Source organism: Neolamprologus brichardi, chromosome 1 (genome assembly GCF_056152115.1).
Source record: "Neolamprologus brichardi isolate AB-2024 chromosome 1, ASM5615211v1, whole genome shotgun sequence".
NCBI lineage: Eukaryota > Metazoa > Chordata > Actinopteri > Cichliformes > Cichlidae > Neolamprologus > Neolamprologus brichardi.
In genome coordinates this window covers 28,196,071-28,222,174 of record NC_142104.1, presented here as the reverse complement: position 1 = coordinate 28,222,174, position 26,104 = coordinate 28,196,071, and the positions used below count along the sequence as shown (strand labels likewise).

At 42.1% G+C, this 26,104-nt stretch overlaps 1 protein-coding gene across 2 annotated transcripts in view; it reads right to left on the bottom strand.

The window, feature by feature from the left end:
* The window catches only part of LOC102795560 (E3 SUMO-protein ligase PIAS1-like), a 61,604-nt gene that overhangs the window by 12,978 nt on the left and 22,522 nt on the right, over window positions 1–26,104 (bottom strand). For both annotated transcript variants that reach the window (XM_006793883.2, XM_006793884.3), the window contains exons 2-5: window positions 18,159–18,654; window positions 856–940; window positions 604–742; window positions 385–519 (exon numbers count right to left, since the gene is read on the bottom strand). In XM_006793883.2, coding sequence (XP_006793946.1) covers window positions 385–519; window positions 604–742; window positions 856–940; window positions 18,159–18,654 — 855 coding nt within the window. The remainder of the gene's footprint in view (window positions 1–384; window positions 520–603; window positions 743–855; window positions 941–18,158; window positions 18,655–26,104) is intronic.

Genomic DNA, 26,104 nt, shown 5'->3' with positions numbered 1-26,104 from the left:
ACTATATTGTGATTCAAGTGCTTGGAAGTATAAGGAGTGAAAAAGTCTGCAGAGGAAGTAAAGGAGCAAGAGTGCAATGAGTTGAACACAAGACATTCACACATAATATTTCTATGTCATTTCTTTGTAAAGCCAGAATTAGCTTCGCCTTATTTGTATTAAGCTTGTTTACGTGTTTGTCTGATGGAAGAGGCTTAGACGAGGGTGGGGGAGCTGCAGGAAGTCAGATATCTGCTTTCAACTTCAGAACGACACCAAAGCTGAGAAAAGCAAAAAGTAAGCCTTCGTATTCGAGCAGCTGTAACCAGCAAATGTTTAAATTCATTCATTAAGCATCTAAAGTGTCAGTTATTCACACACACTGCAAAAGGCTTTGGCTCCTACCCTTCCGATCTCAGCGGTCCACGACACCACGATGGTATTGGGGACTGTGGTGGACAATCTGACCAGTGAGGTAATGTTGATTGGGCGGCTGGGCCGCTTGGGCTCGACACCGTTTTTGGTTGGAGGAAGATAACCCTAGAAATGAGAAGCGAATATCATTAATGTCGTTTTCCAGGTGGCATTCTAACATTCTTTATTAAACGGCTGAGCGCTTCTCACCGGCAGGTTGCACGGCTTCCCGTTTACTTTCACACACAGATTGGGGGGGAAATGGTCTTCCTGAGGACAGCTGGTCTCCGACAGGCAAAACCGCAACTGAACCTGAACTGAGAAGTCACATTTGGTCCCCGAGATGTCCCTTTGAGAGCAGAAACACATTTATCAATGCGCAGCCGCGCAAACCCTGTACATTTCTGAATTATTCATGAACAACTCAGCATCCTGCGTTGACGGAGCGGCGTTAAATTTTACATTGAGCTGCTGATCTGCTGAACTTGCTGCGGCGTTAAAGCGAAGGCGAAACATGTCTCCTGAAACCGCTGGCTGTTGTCTGACGCTGCAGAGAGACAGAGAGAAAGCGGGAGAGGACATGTTTAATAGTTGAGGACATTACATATAAACCTGAATTAATCGTGCCTGCTTTCTCACATTACATGCATCTACTTTTTAACCCTCAGACATAAATATAATAAAAAACAACGTCTGAACAAATAACATGCCCCATACATGAAGCAGGTGAGGAAATATGTGCACAGCTGTGTAGCAGAGGGGCTCTCCTTCATAAACATCTGCATTATCAGGCAGGGCTCGCACGCATGAAATGACTAACTGAGAAACACCTGGACGCCAAAACCAGACCTCACACTAAGGTGAAAACGAAGGAGAAAATGTGCGCGTGCTATTTATAGGCCCACCCACAGGTGCGAGCTCGAGAAAAGTTTGAGCTGGATTTGTGTAGGAGGTCAACATGAAACTACGAGTCACGAAGGTTCAAACCGAGCCCTGTTTTGCATTTGGACTTTAAGGATGTTTCAGCTTCTCAGGAAACTTGCTTAAATATCTTCTGTCATAAAGTGAAAGACAGACACCGACAGTTAGTTTCTCTTGGCACGGATGGGTATCCCATCGAACCAGAGGCAGTTCAGGGGTTTAAAAAAAGGTTTATATATTCTATCATCCCTGTGAAAAATTCATTAATATGTTTGAACATGGTCGTTTGATGATTTCAGATGGAAATGTAAAAATAGCAAATGATCATTTTAGGGTTATTACGTTTTAAACTGCAACTACACAAAAAATAGCAGCCACAGAGGTCGTAGTGAAACTCCAAACGTGACAGTTTCTCAGGTCCTTGTTTGCACTAATATTTATACTCTCACATCTTTGGGAGCTCACCTTTGACACTACCTTCAAGTCTTTTGTTTGGCAAGATAAAAGCCCCGTGGTTCATAAAAAATGTGGTATGGGAGTTACAGACATTTAAGTATTGTATTCAGTACTGTGCAAAAGTCTCGTTTCTTTATGTTGTGCTTCTGAGGATGGCATCTCTCAGTATGGTGTGCAGTGCGTTCTATATATTTGAGAAAACTGATCTGAATGTTGTTGTTAAGAAATACAAACATTCAGCAAAGACCTGACAAGGGACATGTGGGATACATCTGCACTTGGTTTAAAGAACGATCATGGATTGGCCTCCCCAGAGTCCGGACCTCGATTTTACTGAAGATAATCTTAACAGAGAATAGGAAAAAAAGGCAGCCAACATCCAAAGAAGAGCTTTGAATGTCCTTCAAGAAGCCTGGAGAACTATTCCTGAAGACTACTTAGACAGCTTCCTAAGGCTGTGTTGAACCATAAAGTTAGAATAATAATGGATTGCATTTTATATAGCGCTTTTTGAGACCCTCAAAGCGCTTTACAATTAAACTATTCATTCACTCTCACATTCACACACTGGCAAGCTACAGTTGTAGCCACAGCTGCCCTGGGGCAGACTGACAGAAACCCCTCTGGCCATCACCAGTAGGCGGTAGGTGAAGTGTCTTGTCCAAGGACACAACGACCAAGACAGAGAGAGCAGGGGATCGAACCGGCAACCTTCCGGTTACAAGATGAGCTTCCCAACCCCCTGAACCACAGTCGCCCCCTGACTGACTGTGCAAAGTCAATTTTTATCTATATGTTGCATTCCCGTGTCACGCCTGCATGTTTCAATAAATCACTGAACCTACTACACCTGTATTCATGTGTTCTGTACACACATGAAATCAAACTACACTTTAAATTGGGTTGAGTTGAACAAAAAGGTAAAAAAAAAAACAAGAAAAAAACATATTTAAAAAAAATTCCAGCTGAGATGTAGAACAGGTGAGGAACTTCTTAGTTCGAATGAAACTGAAAAATGAAAGCAACTAAAATCTCCACTGAAAAAGATTTTCTTAAAAAAAATCTTCATTACAAGTTTTCCTTACGCAGACCACTATAATCAGTGTTAAAACACTGTTGATGTTTTACTCCCTTTGCGTGGATGTTGTGAAACAGATAAATCTCAGTGGGAATGTTTTGGTCTGCAGGTTGTGTAAGTGAGGAGCGAGGAGGAGTTGTTGCTTTAGCTACATAAAATAATGCTGAACTGTTAGTGTGTGAGTTAAAATGAGTCTCTGTACACACGCACACACCAGCTTTAAGAACACAAAAATGCTTTCCATATACGGCGTGTGAGTGTGTGACAGGGGGGGTGGCAGTACAGTTCCTATGGATGATTACTGGACCAATCATGTACCTCCTCTCGGCATACCAAACAGCCATTAAATTTCCCAGTAATGACCCGTCTCATCACCAGCGTGGTATATAATTTGTTTGACATGTGCAGTGTTTGCTGTATGTTCCTGTGTGTTTTAAGCAGCAGCCTGTGCACTGCGGAACAAAATCATGCGCGAGTGTGCTTTCGAACAACCATCTCCCTCCTCTCCGGGCACACAGGTTATAAATAGAAAAAGCTCTCTCACTCCCTCACTCTTGCTCTTCCTATCTCCTATCACTCTATAACTTCCTCTCTCTCTCTCTCACTGGTGCTGGATTTGTTTCTGGTGTTTCAAAGTGAGTGGTTGGGAGAGATATGAAAGAGGTCGAAATGGCCTTTGATTGATGTCTTCCTCACTCTCACTAACACAAGGCTGTATTTTTACCCAAGCACAGTGTTTGACATCAACTTTAACTGCTCTAAAGTAGCAAAAAATATATATATATGTATATCTGAAAGCAGATGCAAGCTCCTCATTAGCCCTTTACCATTAATCTTCCTTGGGATTTCTGTCCTGCTTATACACAAAATTAAAAGTAGCAGTTTGAAACTAAACTTAGTCTTCTTGCCACAGATCATATTTCTCATTTAAATCTACAACGGTCAACTTTTGGTATTATAGTGGGCACTGCTGCCAAGACACGTGTTGTGCCATATCTCATCACTCTCCTGTTTCCTTGGTAACCTAGAAACTACCATTAACACAGCACATGGAGCCCAGAGCCGATGAATGGAAGAGTCGCGTCATCTCCGTTCACTCCAATGATCCTGATAATGCAGATCTTTAGCAACATATGCTAGCTGCACCATGGAGATATAGCACAGCGCGGAAGTTTGAGATGCATTTTTACAAGGTAATAAGTTAAAAAAACAAAAACAAAAAAACAAGTCTGTAATGTTATCAGCACACAATCCAACTGCCCACTAAGCACTTGTCAGAACTATTCCAAACTCCTGCTGACAGGACTCTGATTTAGTCAAGGGCTCTGATGAGCCTAGCCTAGCGCTAGCCACAACTGGGTTTCTTTACTTTGTTTTTACTGAAAATCAAAAGCAACACATCTATGGATGTTACACAGAACAAATACAGTTGATTTATTAACAAAAAATAAAGGAAAATCTAATATCTCACTGGAAACAGGGGAAACGGTTAGCCCGAGTTTCACCAAAAGTACAAAACGCTACCTCCAGGAGGCGCTAAATCCCACTAAACTATGCAGACTTCTCTTCATTGTTTACAGAAGAACAAGAATAAGAAGCAAAACAGCTGCTTAAAACAAACTCAGAGATTTGTTACTGTGGTGATGCAGCAGTTTGGTCCACTGATATCTGCTGTTGCGATCACTCATGTAAGGAAGGCAAAAGATATAAATAAATCAATCTTTTTTAAAATCATATTTTTACTTCTGATTGCAGCCCAGTTATTGGCAGATATTCTAATAATATACATGTAAGTGGGAAAAATCTTTTCACAGAAGTCTGTTTAGTACTTGGGACAAACTAAATATAACCAATGATTCAATAGCTTGCAAAACCAGCTTCAGCAGCAATATTTCAAAGAAATTATTTTCTGTGAGACTTTATCAGTCTCTAACATCACTGGGGAGGAATTTTGGCTTACTATTCAGTTCAGTGACGTATGTAAACATTTATTTATGCACAGCTTTCGGTCCCACCTCGACATTTCAGCACTAGGTTGAGGATCTGGACTTGGACACCTTGATTCTTTTCTTTTTCAGCCATTCTGTTCTCTGCTGTACTTGAGATCACTGGCCTGTTACATGACCCAATTTCAGCCAAGCTTTAGCTGTCAAACAGATGGCTTCAGATTTGACTAGAATACTAGAGTGACACAGTCTTCTGTGGTTAGCGCTTTTGCAAGCAAGAAGGTCCTGAGTTTGCATTTTGTGCAGAGTCTGCATTTTCTGCTGTGTTTCTGTGGGTTATGGCTTCCTCCCACAGTCCAAAGAGAAGCAATGGGCAATGTTAACTGGTGATTCTAAATGGGCCATAGGTGTGAATGCGAGTGTGAATGGTTGTCTTAATGTGTTAGCCATGTGTCGGATTCCCTAATGACAGCTGGGACAGTGGACAAACAGTTTGGCATATAGAGGACTTGACTCAATGACTGTAAGGTGCTCAGATGGTCCTGTAGCTTTAAAATGAACCCAAATCATCACCCCTCCACTACCATGCTTTGAAATTGCTTTTGACGTACTGTACTGCTCAGTGTGTGACCTTGAGATGAAGTTCCTGGGATGTACACTCGTAATAAACTGTAAAATGCCAAAATATCTGCTTTCATAGAGGTGCTCACACTTGCTGATGATCAGTTACTGACCCTCTTAATTCCGATGGAGTGAGTAAGGGTGGACTTGGGATTTCAAAGGACTGCAGTGAAAAGTCTCCTTTTCACATGACAGCAAGTCGCTGGCATGGTGGGTCTGTCAATATGTAACCTGGTGGTTAATCAAAACCCTCAACCTTTATTTGTAACTCAGCAGGTCAAAGTTACATGCAATTATGCTAGACTGAGTAAGATTTTCTACTTCAGCAGAGCAAAGACTCTTAACTTTAATGCCAGTCAGCCGGCTCCTGTTGGTTCAGATGCTTTTGGTCTTGATAGCAAGATTAGGTGTATGCTGGCTTGACATGGGTGGACAGTACAACTGCTGGTTTATATTTAAAATGAGATTTTATATTTGTTTGCAGAGTGGACTCAGAGCCTAACAGAATTTCATACAACAGCATCCTCTAATTACCCCTTAAAGCGACAGAGGCTGCTGTTTAGCAAAAGTTATAAGCTCATAAAATTGACTACATCATATGCAGTAGAATTTCTATAAACTGAGCTTCTACTTATTCTCACTGAAAGAAGCAACAAAGAGCAATGATCAAGAGCTGGAATTACAGTTCCCGGCATAGCATGAAATCTCATTTCTGACTAATGGTGCTTAATAAACATAAATAAATCACCGGGACATTAATTTTGAGGCGCAAGCATAATCACAATAAATAAATAAAAGCTTCTATTAATACAAATCTCCAACCATGTGTCTCAGAGCACCAGGAGATTATTCTGAGTAAATGCAGAAGAAGAGAGGGGGACAGCTGAGGTGAAATATCTAAAGGTCTAACAAGGGTATTGCAGATAGCACAGGCTAAAGGATTTTTTGCAGTTTGTGATGGACTGTGTGCTTAATGTCGAGCTTTTGAAATCAGTTCAGCACTTCTGAAGGCAAACTTGGTAGAAAAACCTGCAGACTCTCTGTCCTTCATGGTACGCGGTTTGAGACCCTCGCTGTACCTGGCACTGCGCTGCATTTTAAACTGTTTCTAAACTGTAAACTGTATCTAAGGCAGATGGTGGGAGGAGTGACAGATGGGAGAATGACCTCCAATAGGTTGATGTTGACAGTACAGAGGAAATAAACCAAGCGGGAACCAAAATATACAGTCAGCTGCAGTTTTTCTGAGTATATAGAATCACTCAGAGATGTATTTCTATTTTTTCCCCGTGCATGCCTAATAACAGAAGAGGCTGAAATGACACTAACCTAGCTGTAGACCTAGTTTCTACTGCGCCTGAACTGCAGCGGCTATATTAAGAATTTGCTCTAATATTTTGTTGTGCACTTATTAATATAAATGCGGTGGACAAAAACAGCAAAGGTTAAAGGAGATCCAAAATAACTAACAACTACTTAGCCACTGTTGGAGTGTGCACAGTGCCCACAACAATGAATATGCACATACATACTGGTCTCTAAAAATACATAGGTTATCTGATTAATGAGCTCTAAAGGGAGGTGAAAAGGGGATGTGACTGGGTTGGGATTCCCACACGCCAGCCTTCCCAAAAAGGAAACGACTGTAAACCTTTCGACAAGCACGCAACTGTGAAGAAAGAAAAAAAGTTTTGCAGCTGACATATTTATGTTTGAACTAAATTTATGTTCCAGTGTGACCACATCTGTTTTAAACCATGTGATTTAGCTGTTATCAGCCCATTTAATGGCTGTTATCAGTTGTTATCAGTACAACACATATTGCCAGTAGGCGCACTCCCCTCTACCTTCGAGCTGGCTCGGTAAGCCTCTACCATCCATTGTAATGAGAGATAAACAGAGAGCAACACAGGCGTCTACTGTCCGTGTATAATCTCTGCTCATAAGTGCTGTGCTAAGCTAGCAAATGTACACTCTTTACATGGTAAATAGTGGGTTAAATAAAGGAAGTGCCGACGTCTAACCTTTTGTTCCAAAACAAAGCTAAAGACTGAGTAAAAACAAGAGTTCGCTCGCTTTTGGTGGCAAATTCATCTGTTGTGGTTGAGAGCTGGCTCGATTATACGTCAGCCACTTTTAATGCCGTTTTAACCCGTGAACCTCCACTCACAAGGGCAGAATGAGGTAAAACTACCCACTAGTTGAAAGCGGAGGCCACCTACTTGGGATTGATACCAAGAGATAACTGCCATTCAGCAGGCTCATAACAACTGAAATCAACGTCTAAAAAGGTGTTAAAATTGGCAGCTGATAAAATAGAGTGAATTAAATAAATTATATTTCACATTAAAAATAGGGGTGTAACTATTACCAGGCTCTTTACAGCAAGAAAACGTAAAATCTGGGTTCGGCTCTGCTTTGAAAAGAAGAAATGTGAGCTAAACATCAGAGAATGTGCTCGAGCTTCATAGCCACTCTTCAGCACAACAAAGCCCAGCTGGAGTTTATTAACTTGTTAGTGGCCTTGCTACTTTTTTTCTGGTGCACCGCATGCACGGGCGCACCGCGCACACAGAATCAAAGGCAGTGCCACATGTGCGTGCACAAACACAACATGCAGCAGCGTTCACAGACAGAACAAAGACAAAAATCCTTCCAGCGCCACTCAAACTACAACGCCAGAACGATCGGTGACAAAAAGGTCGGCTCTAAATGTCACACTCACATTCATGCACAATGACAACTTTCCAGAAGTGTTTCTTGCCCCCCCCCCCCCCCCCCCCCCCCCCCCCCCCCCCCTGCAGTTATTACCTTTTATTATCCACATGTTGTAAAGTTACATACTGACAGGGCTCATTTAAGCATTCCAGTGTGCACACAGCACTGCTCAGGCTGGCATTAAAGTTTCTTTCTGGTCCTGCAATCCTTGTCAGCGTACACACTGGAGCACGCGTGCTGCTGTGTTTTCAGAGCTTGGCCTCTTGCCATCACGCACCACGCCCATGTTAGTATAGAATCAAAGACACCCAAAGATACGACACTGTTCCTCCTCTCTGAGACCAGCTTAAAAAAAGAAGAAGAAGAGGAGAAGAGCAAAGCTACAGATGTTTAGGTTTCTTATGAGTTGGGTCTGTCTAATCAGGCAGTTTGTCGAGATGATGATGCACCAACTCAGACAGAAGAGGAAAATAATGCTGCTTTAATAGGCTCTGAGAGATGGAAGCCATTTTCTGCTGCGTGTTTATAGCCGAGCGCAGCCAAGGCTCCTTTTGTTGATGTTCGTTCGCTGTGAGAAGTCTGAGTTGTTTACAGAGAGATAAAGATTTCGCACGGGATCACACAGAGGTCAGAGTACGAGCTGGCAAATCTCCGGTTGTGTTTTGATGCTGGGCGACGAGGTCGGCTCGTGCTTCTTGGATGTTTTGGAACATTGCCGCCATATTCTTCCACGTATAGCTGATAGTGTGTGTGATACAGTATCTTTACTGATTCTTAGAGTTCTTGATTTGCTTAGCAGAAACAAGACGTACGGACCATTTGATTTGTGGCGATTAAATGTGCTGGCTCGAGGACACTCCAGTAGGGCGGATAACTGTGACGAGAACCTGAACGCACTGATTTGCAGACATCAAGTGTTTCATTCAGATTTTATTAAATTCAAGTTGTATAACTCTCTGTGCTTTCAAACTTTCTTTCGTAGGGACTAAACTCAGCACTTTCTACTGATGTTTCAAAATTAAATCTTTTAACAGACATGAAGGCATCTGATTTGAAGGAAGTTTTTCACTTTAAAACGGTACCATCAGTTTATTAAGATATTAAAAAGGAGCCAATCAAGGAACATACAAATCCTGTGTGAAACACAAAAACATGAAGCCAACAAGCTAACAAGAGCCTTCTATTGGATAATCACTGCAGAGAATAATATGTTTGACCTGGCTACAGGTCATTTCCCCCGAACTGATGCAGTGAGCAGCTTTTCATCATTTCTTGAACTGTGTTAGAAGAAACATCCTATGGTTTTGGAAAACATGTCATTCCCTTCTGAAGGGACAAATTATTGACTAGCATCAAGCAAAGAAATCAACTCAGGAGATTGCTGATAGTAATAAAACTGGATTAAGGTTAACGGATTATTAAAATCCATAAGGATAGTGGTGAACCACTATCTTGGAGAAGAAATGTCTGAGAGAAAGATCGTCTTAAACATTTGGTGAAGTCACATCATATCAGAAGACCCCCTGTGAGCAAGCACTAGGCGACAGTGGGAAAAAGAAACCCTCCCTTTTAACAGGAAGAAACCTCCCCCAGAACAAGGCTCGTGGAGAGGCGGTCATTTGCAACAACCGGTTGGTGTTGAGGGGAGGAAGACAGGACAAAAAAAAAACAAAAACAACACATTGTGGAAAAGATACCCAGATTAATATTAACAATAATAAATAGTATAAATCACAGCCATGGTTAATATTGAAAGTAAGAGCATTTTCTCATGCACAATGCAAAGAGAACTCAAGGGACTGGGATTAAACAGCGGTGACGTGAAATCCACTTATCAGTGAAGCTAATCAGAATACAAAGATTCAGTTTGCAAGAGAGCAGAAAGCTTGGACTCCAGTGCAAGGAAAAAGGTCATGTGGTCTGACGAGCACAGACTTCCCCTGTTGCAGAGTGATGGACGCATCAGGGTAAGAAGAGACAAGCGGATGAAGTGATGCACCCATCATGCCTAGTGCCTACTATACAAGCCTGTGAGGGCAATGTTAAGGTCTGGGGTTGCTTCCAATGGTCACGTCTAGCTTCAGCAAAGTTATGTGTCCAAAAATGAGGTCAGCTGACTACCTGAATATACTGAATGACCAGGTTCTTTCCATCAGTAAATGTTAATGTCACAGACGGATTTCAAGATGACAATGCCAGGATTCATCAGGATCAAATTGCGAAAGTGTTGTTCAGGAAGCATGACATCATTTTCACACATGGATAGATTCCAAACCTTAACATCACTCAGAACCTTTGGGATGTGCGGGAGAAGGCTTTACGCAGCACTACAACAACACAAGATCTTGGTGAAAAATTCATGCATCTGTGGATGAAAATAAATGTTGTGACATTTGAGTCTCTAATGACGTACACTACCCAGATGTTTTCTTTTCATTTTTTGGTTAGTGACTAAATTATAAAATACCACACATCAAACAGCCGCTGTGATAGAGTACTTGTCTTCCCTTGGTGCTTCCCACCAGCTCTTACCAAAATTAAAACTGGGATTTCATAAAACTGCTTTATTCGCAAGGGTCGCCAAAGCAGATGGATCCATATACTTGGAACACATATGGCATTGGAAAAAAAGGAAAGGACTAAAAGGACTTTAGCACTGGAAAAATAGAAGTGTCTCAAGGCTACAGTCACAATGTAGTGCTATATACTGCTTAACAGCACACTAAACAAAGCCAAAAACACTTAATGTGTCAGGCTAAAACTGAAATATTTTTGGGAGAATCTTATCAGAAAAAAGCAGAAATTCAACATTTCAGTAGACGTTTCTAAAGAAACAAGAACTGTGTGAACATGGTGCTGTGCATTACTGGGTGATTGTTGCAGGGATTGCTCAAATATTGTTGCTACCACCTAAGGTAAAAGGTATGACTGCAGTCTCAGAGGTTTGGAGGAATGCGGCATTGCGAGTAAGTCTAAAAATACCAGCAATGCTGCTATGACATACCTATCCATATGCTTAAAAACCTCCACTACATAAAATTCCTTTCTCTTATTTTATACAAATGCATTCTCATATACATCACAGTCCATTTACTGACAAACTGAGACTCAATATAAAGGGGAGAAAAAAGCAATAAAACAATGAGCAGCCCTTACTTGCACACTGCAACCTGAATGCAGGAACAAATCAACTTTTCTGTGGCTGTATTTATGCCACACTACTTTGCGTTATATGTGAAGATTATGATAATCTAAATACAGAAGAAGGAACAAAAATGAATGTAGGTACTGGAATGTAGGTAATGTTTAAAAACTCTGTAAACATGCGCAGTTACTACATTCAATCATTTTGTGGCTTTTAAAAAGCCTCCAAAGCTGCATAATATCAACTATCACCATAAACATGACATACTGAGCAATGCTAGTTATCTAAATGCCATTACCGTTACTAAAGAAGATACTGACAAAACAACTTTAAAGCAAAGAAACTGTTTTTTCCATTTCCACTATACATACTGTAGGTATGTGCATCTAAAAGCTCCTCTCTAACAGAAAGTTAGAGGATAAGGCATTTTACAGGATGAGTCAGATAAAACCAAGAAAACTACAGTACTGTGCAAAAGCAGTTGCCAATCTAACACTTTCCAGATGGTACTGCATGGTGGATTGAAATCTGACAGACAGCCCTAAACCAGGACAGAGCCTCCACCATGTTTTACAGATGGCTATAGACCAGGGGTGTCCAACTCCAGGCCTCAAGGGCCGGTGTCATGCAGGTTTTAGATATCACCCTGAGTGAACACTCCTGAATCAAATGATTAGTTCATTACCAGGCCTCTGGAGAACTTCAAGACATGTTGAGGAGGTAAATTAGCCATTTAAATCAGCTGTGTTGGATCAACACACATCTAAAACCCCTTCAGGCCTGGAGTTAAACACCCCTGCTATAGACACTCACTGTTGTACCTCTCTCCAGACCTCTTCCTTGCATAGAAGAGGTCAGGTAGGCTGATGGATTCATCACTTCATAAGACCGGCTGCCAGCGATTTTCAGTTCACTTCTTGTGTAATTTGACAATTTGGCATACTTACATACTGTACACCATGCTGAGATATACCAAGTAAAAATGAGTGAAGAAGCAGCCAATGTCTAAAGAAAAACCTCTAGAAAGCCTGAAGCGCTATAACTCAACAGCACTTAAAAAAATTACAAGAAAGTCTGGTTGCTTAGAAGCAAAAGGGGTGCCTCAAGACTTGCACAGCATTGTACACGCAGATGAATAAACTGCGTAAACATGTATTAGACCCTTCCATCCTTCAAAATGTGCTGAATCGTTTTTGGTAAAGAAGTAACTGTTTAAGTATAGAGTTCATTATCCATCATTATCCACGGTTTAAATTGGTCTCATCAGTATGATGATAGGCGTGATGGGTTGCAGGAAATGTTGAATGCACAATGCAGTGGCTGTAGAATAATGATCGGTTTCACTTTACTGTGTGACCCTGACTGCCGCTGGGCACAAAAATCTTGCCGGAAAATGGGGGCTCAGTTGCACAATCAAACCAGGAAGAGAACAGTGATTTAATTTTCCTTAGAATTTGTAGCTTTCCGTAGGTAGCTGAAATGGTTGATTCTGGAAACTCTCTCCGCCAGTAGAGTTATAAGACAAAAAAAAAAAAAAAAAAAGTCCTGTTGCTGGAGGAAGCAAAGAAGGTGATGAGGAGGAGAAAAAGAGGGAATGTTGGACGGGCATTCACTCGAAGGAGAGAGCTCTGGGGAGTTGTCTATTGCCACTTTAATTGACAGGCAGATGGCACCATGCAGACGTGATTCATGTCCTGGCACCTGGAGTCCTGCTGAACTGTGTGCAATGCTGAAGGTTGACTTTTTTTCCCCCTTCCCCTCGTGACCTTAGAAAATGCACTGAAGGTAAGTATGACAGCGACCACCTAACAGATAATAAAAAAATAATCTTAACAATAAAACAAGTTTTCCAAAGGGGGTTTCAGGATTCAGTATGCAAAGATATAATCATGGGCTGACTCATTTCTAAAGGAAGCCATCCAAAAGAAAAAAAACACAAAAAAAAATCTTATTAGATATTTTTTTCCACATGCTTTTCCTCTACAGCAATCTTCTCATGTAACAAACCATTATGCACAAAGTCCTCATCAAACGCGGAATAGGCTTGCATCCCTTTTTTTCCCGAAGATATGGTAATTAAATCATGTATAATGCATGTGCTATGATATCCATAATGAGCTGTGATGTATAGTTCTCTGCGCAGCACGGTCAATGATGGAGCACAACCAGTGGGGTAAGATGGGAGATGCTGGTGCAAGCCTCAGTGTTGACCAGTAGGCTCTCAAGCCTACACTGTGGGCCAACCAACCTTTATTCTCCACGCTGACAAGAGTCAGCAGAGAGCACAAAGCTGCACAGGAGGGAGGGTGGGGGCTCCGGGTGAAACGATAAGGAGTGAGGCCGAAGGAGGGGAGAGAATGGCGAGAGCGTGATAATAACTACATTTACATGCGCACAAGAAACCCGGTTAGTGAAAGAAATCAGGTTAAGGCCGGAAATCGGAGAAGACGTCGACACGCACCGCAGTTCCTCGGATACTGTAGAGCCGAACGTAGTTATGTAGCTGATCGGCTGCCATATTCCTCACCAGTCTCTCTCCCGTATGCGTGAACCACGGATGTCATATTTTAATCTTATTAGGGATACATATTCGACTGCAGCAGAGTTTTTAGCATTTGGACTGATTTTGCAAAGAGAGATTTAGTTATGGAGCGTAAGGCAGCACCGTCTCCATCTCGCTACGCATATAAACTGTTTCTGAAATCAAGCTTCGTCAGAAACATGACGTTTATGGTGTTATATACTTCCATATAGGATGAGATGAGTGCTGCAAATGCGTAATTCCTTAAATCCAGTTTTAAACTTCAAAAGAAAGCCAGAAGAATTCGAAACAACCCCCACTGCCTGCTAAAACTTAAGACTTAAATTTGAAAATAGCACACATCCCATGGAAAGTCAAAAATAAATTGCTGCCTTAAAGCGTCCAAAAGTTGCTAAAAAATGAAGGGAAGCCAACAAGTTTAATTAATTCTAGTGGAAGAGGTGACTTTGTTGGAGCAGTCGCAGATGGAGACAGAGAAAGAGCAGCATCAATTTTTTAAATTCTTTTTTTTTTTTTAAGAAATGCTTAAAAAGAATCGAGATCTGCAAGTTATTTAATCAGTCTGCTGCATATTAACACAAAAAAACAGCTGCCACATAGTCTGGAGGCAGTTTGAAGAAAAACATAATCGGGGAAATTTATCGAGGCACTTTGATAATAGTGACAATATTTTTATCGGTTATTTTTGTACATGGACATGATTTGTGGTGCTTCCAGCACATCAGCTAGGACACAGGAGGTTGTGGTGGTACTCAAATGAGCAATTGGTCATATCTCTGGTATTATTTTAAGACATTTGTTGTGCTTTTCCTTCCCCGTTTACTCTTCTATTTGCCTGTTTGGTTTCCCCATAAGAACTAGCTCATCATTTTCTGTATTTTTTAGTGCATTATTGCAATTTTGTGCAATTTAATCTTGGTTTCACTCGTGGTAAAAAAATATATATATATAAACTGTGTCTGAACTTCCTAAAAACCTCAACCCTGGCTATGACAATAGACTCATTCAAACTTTAGAAACAAGTACATAGCAAATGAGTAAAAATCCTGCCTTTCACTCTACTGTCTTAAGTCTGTCTGCACATGTGCTCTTGTAAAAAACAAAACCAAAAAACCAAAAACTGTCAGAATCCTGGTTGAGCACATAAATGGCCAAAAAAAAAAAAAAAAAAATCTGGCAAAGCAGAAGAAGCAAGCAAACAAGTGGGGGAAGGGAGGAAAAAAAATGAGAGGGAATGGGAGGCGAGGCGAGAGGAGAGGAGACGCAGCAACAATAGGAAAGAGAGAGGGAGCGAGCAGTAATCAGCAGATCAGAGAGGAGTACACAAGCGGAGAGGAGGGAGATTATGTGGAAGAGTGTGATCAGTGAGTGAGGAGGGAAAGGCTGTCTCAAGGCACGAGGGGGGAAAAAAAATTAAAGAAATTCTCCCAGCAAGAATCAGAGATCCTCCAGTGAGAGGGCAATTAAAATGAATCAATTGCTTTCCTTTCTGCCTCCGATTATTACAAAGAGGGTCGTCACCTCAAAGCTGCAGCTTAGTTTCACTTTCGGAGGCAAATTCAAATCTTCAGCTTCACCTAACGATGCCAGAGACCCTCCTCCGGGTTTCTCCTCCTATCACTCAGGCTTTTGTCTCTCTCCGTTTCCCCCAGAACAATGAGGGACTGAGCATTTATTATTTATTGGAAAAGATGTTTGTGTTCTTTCGAAAGCAGTCTGTGCGCGAGAGCAATGTGAACGTACGATTCGGAGTCGAATGGAGGGAGGGTGTGTGGCACAGGTGTAGGCCTGTGCGATTTCATCACTCTGCATGCAAATTTTGACCGAGGACGGCAGCGGCGACAGAAGACGGAGAGGGACACAGAGCGGGAGGAGAGGGATGAGGCGTGTGCAGGAAATGGATCGAGTGAGGAAGCGAGAGGGAAGAAGAGGGAGAGTGAGATGATAGAGCTGCAGGCTCGCTGTTTGTGCATGCATCTGCAGGCAAATTAATCACGAGATGGTCTTCTACTCCATTAAAATGCTAATGTAGGAAAATCTAGACATTTCCATATATTTGCAATATATCCCAGAGCCCAAAGAGTCTTATTATGCTAAGTGCAGACTGGGTGCTGGATGTAGATGTAATGCAACGACAAATCTAAGCGAGATAAAGGCGAGATTAAAAGTTGGGTATGTAGAGAATTAAAGGGACGACATGGCACATAACACTGGGCATTATCAATGTTGGACCTTCAAGAGAACATTCTGGATATTTGAACCTGAAGGGCTTAAAAAAGCGGTTTTGTTTTCTGTCACAGTTGAAATAAATATTATTTTACATAAGTGACTAATGAACTTGTACTTTACTTACTAATCTAAGAGAGCCATCTTATAATGTCACACAGACACACAAACACACACCACAATTTAGCCAAATCTGATTCAAATTCTGACAGTTGGCAGGTTTGTTATCGCAGCCAGTGTCAACAAAGAAGTGATCAAGCCACACCAGCACAGCCCCGATGAAGCCGAATAGGAATGTTGCTGTCCGCTACATCTGTAAATAATCCTTCAGAATGATTCATTTCCAAGCTTGCATACTTATTCCACCACTGTGATCTCCTCTGTGCACAGAATTAGCTGCTATGCAAACTGAGAACAAAAAGATTTGATTCGAAGCTTTCTTACACGTTAAGGATCCTCAGCGCTCACGAGAGCTGCGTGTCGCCACATGGCAAACAAGCTGAGTTTTGTTAGGAAGCCTGAGATGTGACGGTGTGAAGCGCGCCGTGTGCAGGACGGTTTTCACAGCAGTGCAACAGAGCAACGGCTCGGCTGAGCAAACACAGTGTGGCCGGCATACATCGCTGCGGTGTTGATATTGATTGTTTATATCCACATTACTGCCACAGTTAGAAATATAAATGTACAAAATGAATAGAAGCGCAATTCATAATGTGGCAGCGTCGCTCGAGCCACCTGACACAAATTCCAACAGAGTGGCCTATATGACAATATAATAATAATAAAGAGAACTGGACTGACATTTATACAGCCGCACACATTCAACACATATTTTATCATTGGGTATGCCCGTTTAAATGCTTGTAAACTCAAATATCCCACCAGCCGATCACATGGCAGTAATTCTATGCATTGAGGCAGTTCTGAAGGCAAAAAGAGCTCCAACCCTGTACTGGTCAGGTGGCCAGTAAATGTGTGTGCATCTATTTTTCTTTTTTTATCTCGTGTTAGTCACCAGTCAGTGTTTTCATCTATATAGTATCATCAACATTTAAGACTCCATGGCAAACCTCTCAGCAAATAGGTGCTTTACTTGTGGTCTTGATTATGGACTGTATATCAAAGATGGGTGTGGCCTCCAGGTCTAAAAAGGTAAAGTGTGAGGAAGTGCATTAAACCTGTGTTCTTTGTTTGCTCCACATGGTTTACAAAGTGTCTTATTTTCCTTGACATCAAGTGTGATTGGATCATTTCTAAACTGGTCCTGCCTTTCCAAACAACTTCCCCCCAGAGGAGACGTTGTTTTTCTTTGTTGACAAAGGCATCAATACATTTCATCGTATGTTTTTATCCTCGTGCTTAGTTTTATCTAGTTGTTATCTTGTTTTTGTCACAAAAAAGAAAGTTGTCGATGAAACCTATGATTAAAACCTATCGATCAATGAAATTAACACTGCTAAATCATGCTGTACACCATGTATGAACTCTGGAGCCTGATGAGTTCATTGTCAGTCGCTGGTTTTTAAGTCTTAATTCAGCAGCAGCTTAATTCAAGCTCACTTTGTAAATTTAATAAAGCAGGGTATGATTTTCACTATTGTATGGCCGTGCTTTGACCGTGATTTACAATACAACTTTATTTGTATACCACATTTGATTTGTCAGCTGGATCCACCCACAAAGGATGATTTCAGCCAAAATGCTGAACTCATGACCCCATAAACTAATGACGTAAATAGTGGCTATGTTCATCTTCCATAAGCTTTCTGTGGTCTCTACCAGCTACTGAGAGTAGTAACTGGTTCACTGGGCTGCTGAATGCTTTACCATCTCCCCAGCTAGTTACCAGTTTGGTTTGCCTGTTATTTAGAGCTGAGCCGCCTGTGTACAGTGGATTTACAGGGCTTTGTTTGTTGAAAACAGATGCCTGAATGTTTGAGCCAAAACAATAAAGTGGAGGGCCACTTTAAACTGCTCCTGTAGATTCTAAAAGGTTTGCTTTCATATTGTCAGCTGATACAAAAATAAAAACATATAATAAATTAATACGTATTATTTGATTCATGTTGCATTCACGTGTCACACAAAAACCACACGTACACATGTCCTCACCTAGACTCGTGGGCTTGATGAGTTCGTCCAGCATGTCGTAGAAGGGCAGCCTCTGGAGCTTAACATCTGGATGCACCGGATGCAGTGTCGCTGAGGAGGGCAGGTGGTGCGTCAGCCCGGTCAGCTCGTGTTTCCCAGGGCCGAGTAGCGAGAGCGGCAGTAACGCAGCAGGCGATGGGGCTCCACCGTGACCGGCGTGACCCTCGTAAGCCAGCTGCGTCAGGCCAGCAGGCAGCGCCGCGCCCCCTCCCCCGACCACTCCAGCTGTGGCCGGGTGGTGCGGCCCAGGCAAGGCCAGCTCTGAGTGAGAGACCATTTTGGCCGGGAAACGTCTTCGGTAGAGCTCTTTGATCTTCATGTGCACGGCGGGGCTGCAGCCGGCTTTCAGCAGATGCAGCGCCTTGGTCAGCAGCTCGTGCTTGCGTCCGTGCTTGTTGCGCCCGGCGTAGCCCAGCAGCACCTGGAGCTCCGACACCCGCAGGCTCATCACCATTTGCTGTGGTGGAGGAAGGGGTGAGAAAGACAATGAGCAATCAACTTTCAAGTTTCAATACCAAATATCTAAAGTAAGTAGTTAAAGCATGTTGTCATTTTTTGCCTGTGGCTTTACAAAAAGTAACAAAAACTGAGCTGCTGTGCAGCATTTAGCGTCAAACGCTCCATCGACCCTTTGAATTCAGCTTAACTGGCTGGACTCTCGCTAACACGGTTGCCTTACATACAAAAGATCCCGGTTTGAGGCTGTGAGGAGACACAAACCCAGCCTCAGAGGGTTACAAGCCTGTCTAATCCTTGTGCTCGACCCAAGCCAGGATAAATGGATGGATTCTGTCGGGAAAGGCAACTGCCAAATCAAATATCTGGATCTATCTGCTGAGGCGACCCCTTGGGAAATAAGGGAGAAGCCCAACCTTAAATTGAACTGCCTAGATCACAGTTTGTTGTCTCATGATTACTTAACTTAAAAACAAAACAAAACAATCTCTACAGAGAAGAGGATATCTAAATAAACCCTCTGCCAGTTTAACACTGACGCATTCCCACAGCAGCAGAGTTGTTACTGTGTCCGGTGCTGGAGTTGGGGGATCGCTTCCAGCTGAGAAACAGGGCCACAGTCTGGCTGACTTTTTGGTTCAAGAAAGGTTTATCAACGCATATACTATTGCATAACAGAAAATAAAAGCTATTTTGTTTCAAAGATTAAAAAAACAAACAAAAAACATCACTGCAAAGGTCCTTGTGTTGAACGGTGGTTTGGTCGAAAGACAAGTATCCACTTGGAGCAGAGTGTGTAAATTACACGCTCGATGCAACGCACCTGACAGAGCTACAGATTTATGAGAGGCCCGGGACTGTTTTTAACATGAGAGCAGTGTTACTCTCATTTTGCCTTGGATCGCTCGGGACTTCCCACGGAGAGAGGCGGACGAGGAAGCTGCTGCGGACGAAGACTTCTGGCTGATTTATATTTCTACGTGTTTACATGTTTTTTTTTTTCTTCCAAATACAGCTTCAAATTTCTATGCATGATTGGATGATTTCAATTAATATTCTGTTTTTAACTAATTAGATGCTGGGCTGCCATCAACAACAACAAAATAAAAATAAAACGACTGAGCTGAGTCTGCACGCTGATGTGCTGTAGCTTAGCACAGCTAACACTTTGCCTCACAGATGTTTAGAAAGAACACACACACACACACACACACACACACACACACACACACACACACACACACACACACACACACACACACACACACACACACACACACACACACACACACACCATACAGTTTCCCTCCTGGCACTGAGGTGCATACAATAAGTCAGAGCAGCTTCATTTCTAACCTGTGCATGAGAACAGCACCTGTCCAAGCGCTGCAGAAAACACTCACCCTGGGAAGCAGTGCACTGTACTGTCCATTTTTTTTCATAAAAGAGAAATATAAGCATTAACCAACAAAGGAGTCTTTTACTAGCTCACAATGTGAGACTGAGGCTGTACCTCCCAGGGGGTAGTGGGATGGAGTAGGTGCAGGAAAGCATGGGGGGAAAAGTGCCATTCAGTTTACCTTCAGAACCAGCAGCACTAGCAGTTCGTCATCTAGCAAAACCGTCTGTACAAATACTGAATAAGATTCTCACTGCCTTATAAATCCACGGGCTTTAACTTAAACTCTCAGCGAGTGTAACGAGTACATCCAGAACCTGAGATAAATCTATCTTAAGTATCTGCAACTAGCAACAACTTCCTCGATGTGACAACCAGTGAGGTTGGAGGAACCTCAGTCACTTCAGTCTTTGTGTGTTTGAGGCTTCGGCTCCTTCACACGAGACTCGAAGACACAAAGCACAGACTTTGTCAGATTGTTAAGAGCAAACAATGATCGGGGCAAAAGAGCTGAGCGCGTGCTCTTTAATCTAAAGATAAGGAGTGGGCGGATGAAGACGTTTAAATGAAACATCAGCTCATTAAGCAGCATCCATTATACATGAGGAAACCATATAGCAAATCGTAGCACAATCCTTAAAGACACGCACACCTACAGGGTACACTAAGAGTGCCTTGGATAAACTTCCTCCCTTCATCTCCTTTAATGACAGAGGAGCTAAAAATGCACAAACACACACCCCTTAAATGACAAAGCGCACAGATCTGCTGGTGCCCAGTCTGTCGGCTTTGATTAAAGTAATCCACAGACACGCACACACACACACACACACACACACACACACACACACACACACACACACACACAGTCATTTTTAGTTTTATGTACAGAATCTGCATGTGTCTGCAAAGGTTTTGACACTTCAATATACAAGATTTAAATTAGCTTTTTATACTGATGCATATATATCGATGCAAACTTACCCCATGGTTCCACATTTAATAGACATTTAAAACGTCATACATGATCGCTTTAGGCTACTTTTAAAACCTAACCACAGAGTGGACGTTTTAAACATGAAAAACAAACAACAAACCTCAATTTGTACTGCGGAAATAGATTTTCTGTCCTTCCACCTAACCCACACAATCTAATTTATCTCCTCCACAGTAGTCCATCAGGAGGATTCGAAGACATGTTTCAACAACAAAGTAAATGGCATTAATAAAATCTGCTAATCATCAGGAGGGGAACTGCCCCGTACCTAGAAAATTTTTGTTTCGCTTCCTCCGAGCAATCCTTCCCGACTTGACCAGAACGCTGCCAAAGTCGTGGTGTGAATGTTGAAGGTGAAAGAAGTGAAATCGGATTGCACTTGAATATTATGTACATGTTAATCTCACTTCGTTTTTTAGCACGGGGTGGCCCAGGTGTGAAAGCAACCTCTGGCTCTCATTTGACCACAGGACTGTAGTGCGTAATTAAAACAGACGCGCTATAGTAACGGGACCTTTGAACGGAACTGAAACCCCTGAAGTGTGACAGTTTACAGTAAATCTTCTTCCACTATTGCACACGAAGGTTTCAGAGCCTGCAAAAGGCAGCAAATCTAATTTCTACTTCAAACAGCAGGATGACACTATTTGAAACCAAACAAACACTTTCTGATAAAATGAGAGGCAAAACAAGTCAAGGGTTGTGTTGTGCAAAATCTTTGTCTAAATCAAATCCTTTCTAGTATAAAAAATGTCAAATTGTCTGCCCACATTGAAGATCAGCAGCTAATGAGAGCTGGACTTCAACCTATGACCCACTAACTCCAAGCCCTCAAGGTAGACGTCAGTTCAGGTCCTTTTGTTAACCTTTGTTAATTTGTCCCTCAGTGTCAGGAATTCAAGGCTGCAGTTCTGCTGTAACGTCCATAGATGTCTGAGGAACAGCATCTACTTGAGGTGACTGCTGTTGTCATCTGGCACTATATGAATAAAAGTGAATTGAATCTGCTGCAAATGATCTCAGTGGTGGCACAGTTTTGTTGCCCAAAACAATGCAATCTCTGCTCACCATCTGCCCTGCTCGCCAGATTTGCTTTTTGCTTTTGTCCTCTTTCTGAAAGTAAAAATTGAACTTGATTTCCACAAAACTGGGCAGCAGCACTTCCAGGAAGCTAAAAATCTAAAAATAGCAAAAGAACTAGAAGTGGAGCAGAGACTAATGACAAATCAGATATGGTTTGCCTTTTTTCCCCCCTTCAGGTGTGCAGAACTTTTTGAATAAGCACTATGCCGTATATCTATGAACAACTACATCAATATTTATACTGCTCGATAATGTATTTGGCCTGTAATATCTCAGTTAGTATATTTAAAAAAATGCACCAGTATGTTTTTAAATGTTGTTTGTAATTTAAACAAACGCATATCCAGCCACTTTATTAGGTATATCTGCTCAACTGCTCTTTAATCTCAATGTCTAATCAGCGAGTCACATGGAAGCAACTCATGCATTTAGGCATTTAGGCACGGGCAAGACCCCTTGCTGAATTTCAAACTGGGCATCAGAATGGGCGAAGAAAGGTGATTTAAGTGACTTTGAACAAGGTATCAGATGTACAGGTCTGAGTTTTCCAGAAACTCCTTATCTACTGGGATTTTCCCACGCAGCCATCTCTTGGGTTTACAGAGTGTGAAAAAGACAAAATATCCTGTAAGTGGAAGTTCTCTGTGTGGAAATGCCTCGCTGATGTAAGAGGAGAATGACCAGACTGCTTAAAACTGACAGGAAGGCAACAGTGACTCAAACAACCACTCCTTAGAATCAAAGGTTATGCAGAAGAGCGTCTCCGCATGCACAATAAATGCTGAAGCAGATGGGCTACAGCAGCAGAAGACCACACTGGGTGCAACTCAGAACAGGAAACTGAGGCTAAAATTCACATGGGCTTATTAAAATTGTACAACAGAAAATCTTGCCTAGTCTGACGAGTCCAAGACTCATGGTGGGGTCAGAATTTGGCATAAACGCCATCCTGCCTTGCGTCAATGGTTCAGGCTGCTGGTGGGGTTTGTGCCTACCAGTACCAACTGAGTAGGGGTGGGCAATATAAACGATATACGATAGAAACGATATAGATTTGGCCAACGATAGAGATTTTGACCATACCGCTCTATCGCGATAGCGCATGTTGATGACGTCATCAAGCTGCGCCTGTTCTGGTCGAAAGCATTGCAGCTGCTACAACCATTATCATCTGCAAATTATGCCGGGCGACAGTCATAGCAGAGGTGAAGCACTTTTGAAATATGGGGAAAGCCAAACACTGTGCTTCCTCCATTTCCGTAACATTGATTCATTAATGTTGAATTCTCTGGAAGCTGCTCTATTCCCATGTTGTTGCAGTATATTAATAACTAACCTGGTATTGTGGATGAATAATCTCAGTTGTTCTCCAGGCTGAAGTTTGCTCCGTGTATAGCATCCTGCTATGCGATTGCATTTGTCTCTAACCACCAGAATCCCTCACGTTAACTTTTATCGAGTGGAAAAAAAGTTGGTGTTCATCCTCCAGCTTCACTGTGCTAATGTTATGCTTACATAGCTGTGTTGCTAGCAATCACGTAGCACAACAGTATATACCAGGTAATCCAACTTCAGTAACCCTGCAAACGCCACTGCTGTTTAGTTTTCTGTCTTCATGTCGGAAGTGGTATCAGAGCTGTACGTTTGAATTGTTTCAGAAATCTCTCAGTCAGAACATGGTATGTCATGTTTAGGTGGAAACTAGCGAGCTAACTTCCTGTTAACTTGTAACTCCGTTAAATTTAATAAACTCTGTTTTCATGGATGCCTGGATGTTAAACTCAATTGTTACACCTGGTAAAGCAGCAACGCTGATGATTTTATTAAAGATTAAATAATTTAGACCGTTTTTAACTCTCAGTGTTCGTTTGACTTTGGGACCTGAAATGGACGGAGTTTTGGATCCAGATTACTCCGCAAAGCTCCTCACTACGGCAGCCGTAATGCTCTGACAATCCATCAAGCAGTGCGGCTTACCAAAGTTGTACTAAAACATTTTTTAACAGATATCTGCACGCCCAAATCGGTTCGAGGTCAGCAAGCACAACCAGAATTCATACATAAGGAACACTCTCGATTTTTGAGAAAATTAAAGGATTTTAAGTGTGCCTTATAGTGTGGAAAATACGTTATACAGAAGAAAAGAATATATCACTATATATATCGTTACCGCACGTGCTTCAAATTATACCGCGATATGGATTTTAGGCCATATCGCCCAGCCCTACAACTGAGCATTTTTTTAAAGACCATAGCCTACCTGAGTATTGTTCCTGAACATAACCATCACTTCATGACCACAGTGTATGCAACTTCTGATGGCTGCTTCCAGCAGGACAACCCACCATGTCACAAAGTTCAAATCATCTCAAACTGGTTTCTTGAACATGACAGTGGCCACCACAGTCACAAATTCTCAATCCAATGGAGCACACGTGGGATGTGGTGGAACGGGAGATGCACATGAGGGATGTGTAGCTGGCAAATCTGCAGCAACTGTGTGATGCTGTCATCTCAATATGCAGCAAAATCTCTGTTTCCAGCACCTTGTTGATTCTGGTACAAGGAAGGTGTACTTAATGAAGTGGCTGGTTAGTGCATTTCACATAGTTACCAAATATTTAGATTTAAAACTACTGAATTAGAACTTTGAGCCAATCCTGGTTAGGAATTTACTGAAACAACAAACTGATTATCAATTTTGTTACAAGCGAATTTTCTAGAAGTTGACTGTCACAAGGTTGTTAAAAGTTAGTGTTTTGCGATGACCCAGTTTATGGGGGTTGTTTAGTGCCTGCAGGAAAAGGAAACCATTTTACACAACCTGGGCTCCAAAGTGACAGAGCACAGGCTGCTGTTTACAGACCAAACACTGCATCTTGTGTACAGCTGCCACATATGCATAACCATGCACATCCGCATTCATTTGTGTTTCGCGAGCACTGATTTACATTCGTTTCTTTCTTCCCTTAACTCTAACCACTGCTTGCCTAACGCTAACCACACAGCAGGTCTGCATCCTAAATCGGATGATTTATGTTACGGGGACTTTCTTTTTGTTCCCCAAAATAAAAGGTGAGACCCCACCGTGTAAATAAGGCGTGCAAACAAATTTTACCAGTCAGAATATAGATCTGTCCTTTTTTGCTGCACAGAGTCAAGGCAGAAAACAGAAGGCAGACGACCATATGTGAATGTAATTCTGATGCCTCTGGTCTGAAGTGCACTGCAGTTATAAAAACACATCAGTCAAAGACAGACGGCTACTACAGCAGAAAGCTCAATCACAGGTGCAGCACACAGCCAGCAGCTGTCTCTTGATGGATTTTTCAAAATCTAGATGTCTTTAAAAAAACAAAAACAAAAAAAAACCACACAAAAAAATCCCAGAACAACCATTTGGATTTGAATCCAGTATCATTTCTTTCAGTATCCTGAGACAGACAGATATCGGGAGACCCTCAGTTTATTGGTTCGATCCAGCGGCTCTCCTGCTGGCGACACAAACGACCACTTCAATGAAATATGCATGTGCACGACAAGTGGGGGGTGAAAAAAAAAGGACACCGGCCGCCCACAATTTCATACCCACATGCTAAGCCCCCTACCGCCACTAAGCCCCGCCTCCACCCTCTCTCACTTCAAAGCAAACACACACAAAAGACAGGCAAATACGGACAAGAACAAACATCACCTAACATAAACTGACACACACACACACAAACTTCCACCACACTGCGGATGTGTAGCATTCCTCTAGCTCCCAAAAGAGAGTGAGAGGGAAAGAGAGAGAGAGACAGAGAGAAAGAGAACAAACAGAGGAGAGAAAACACTGGCTGTGGAGGTGTTGGAGGAGCGACAGATGAACAGATCACAGCCCTCACTCTCTTCCCTCTGTCAATCACTCTTCTTCCAGGACAGGTGGCCTCCATCGGGCTCCATCTCTTTGGGTCAACAACAGATGATCGGCAT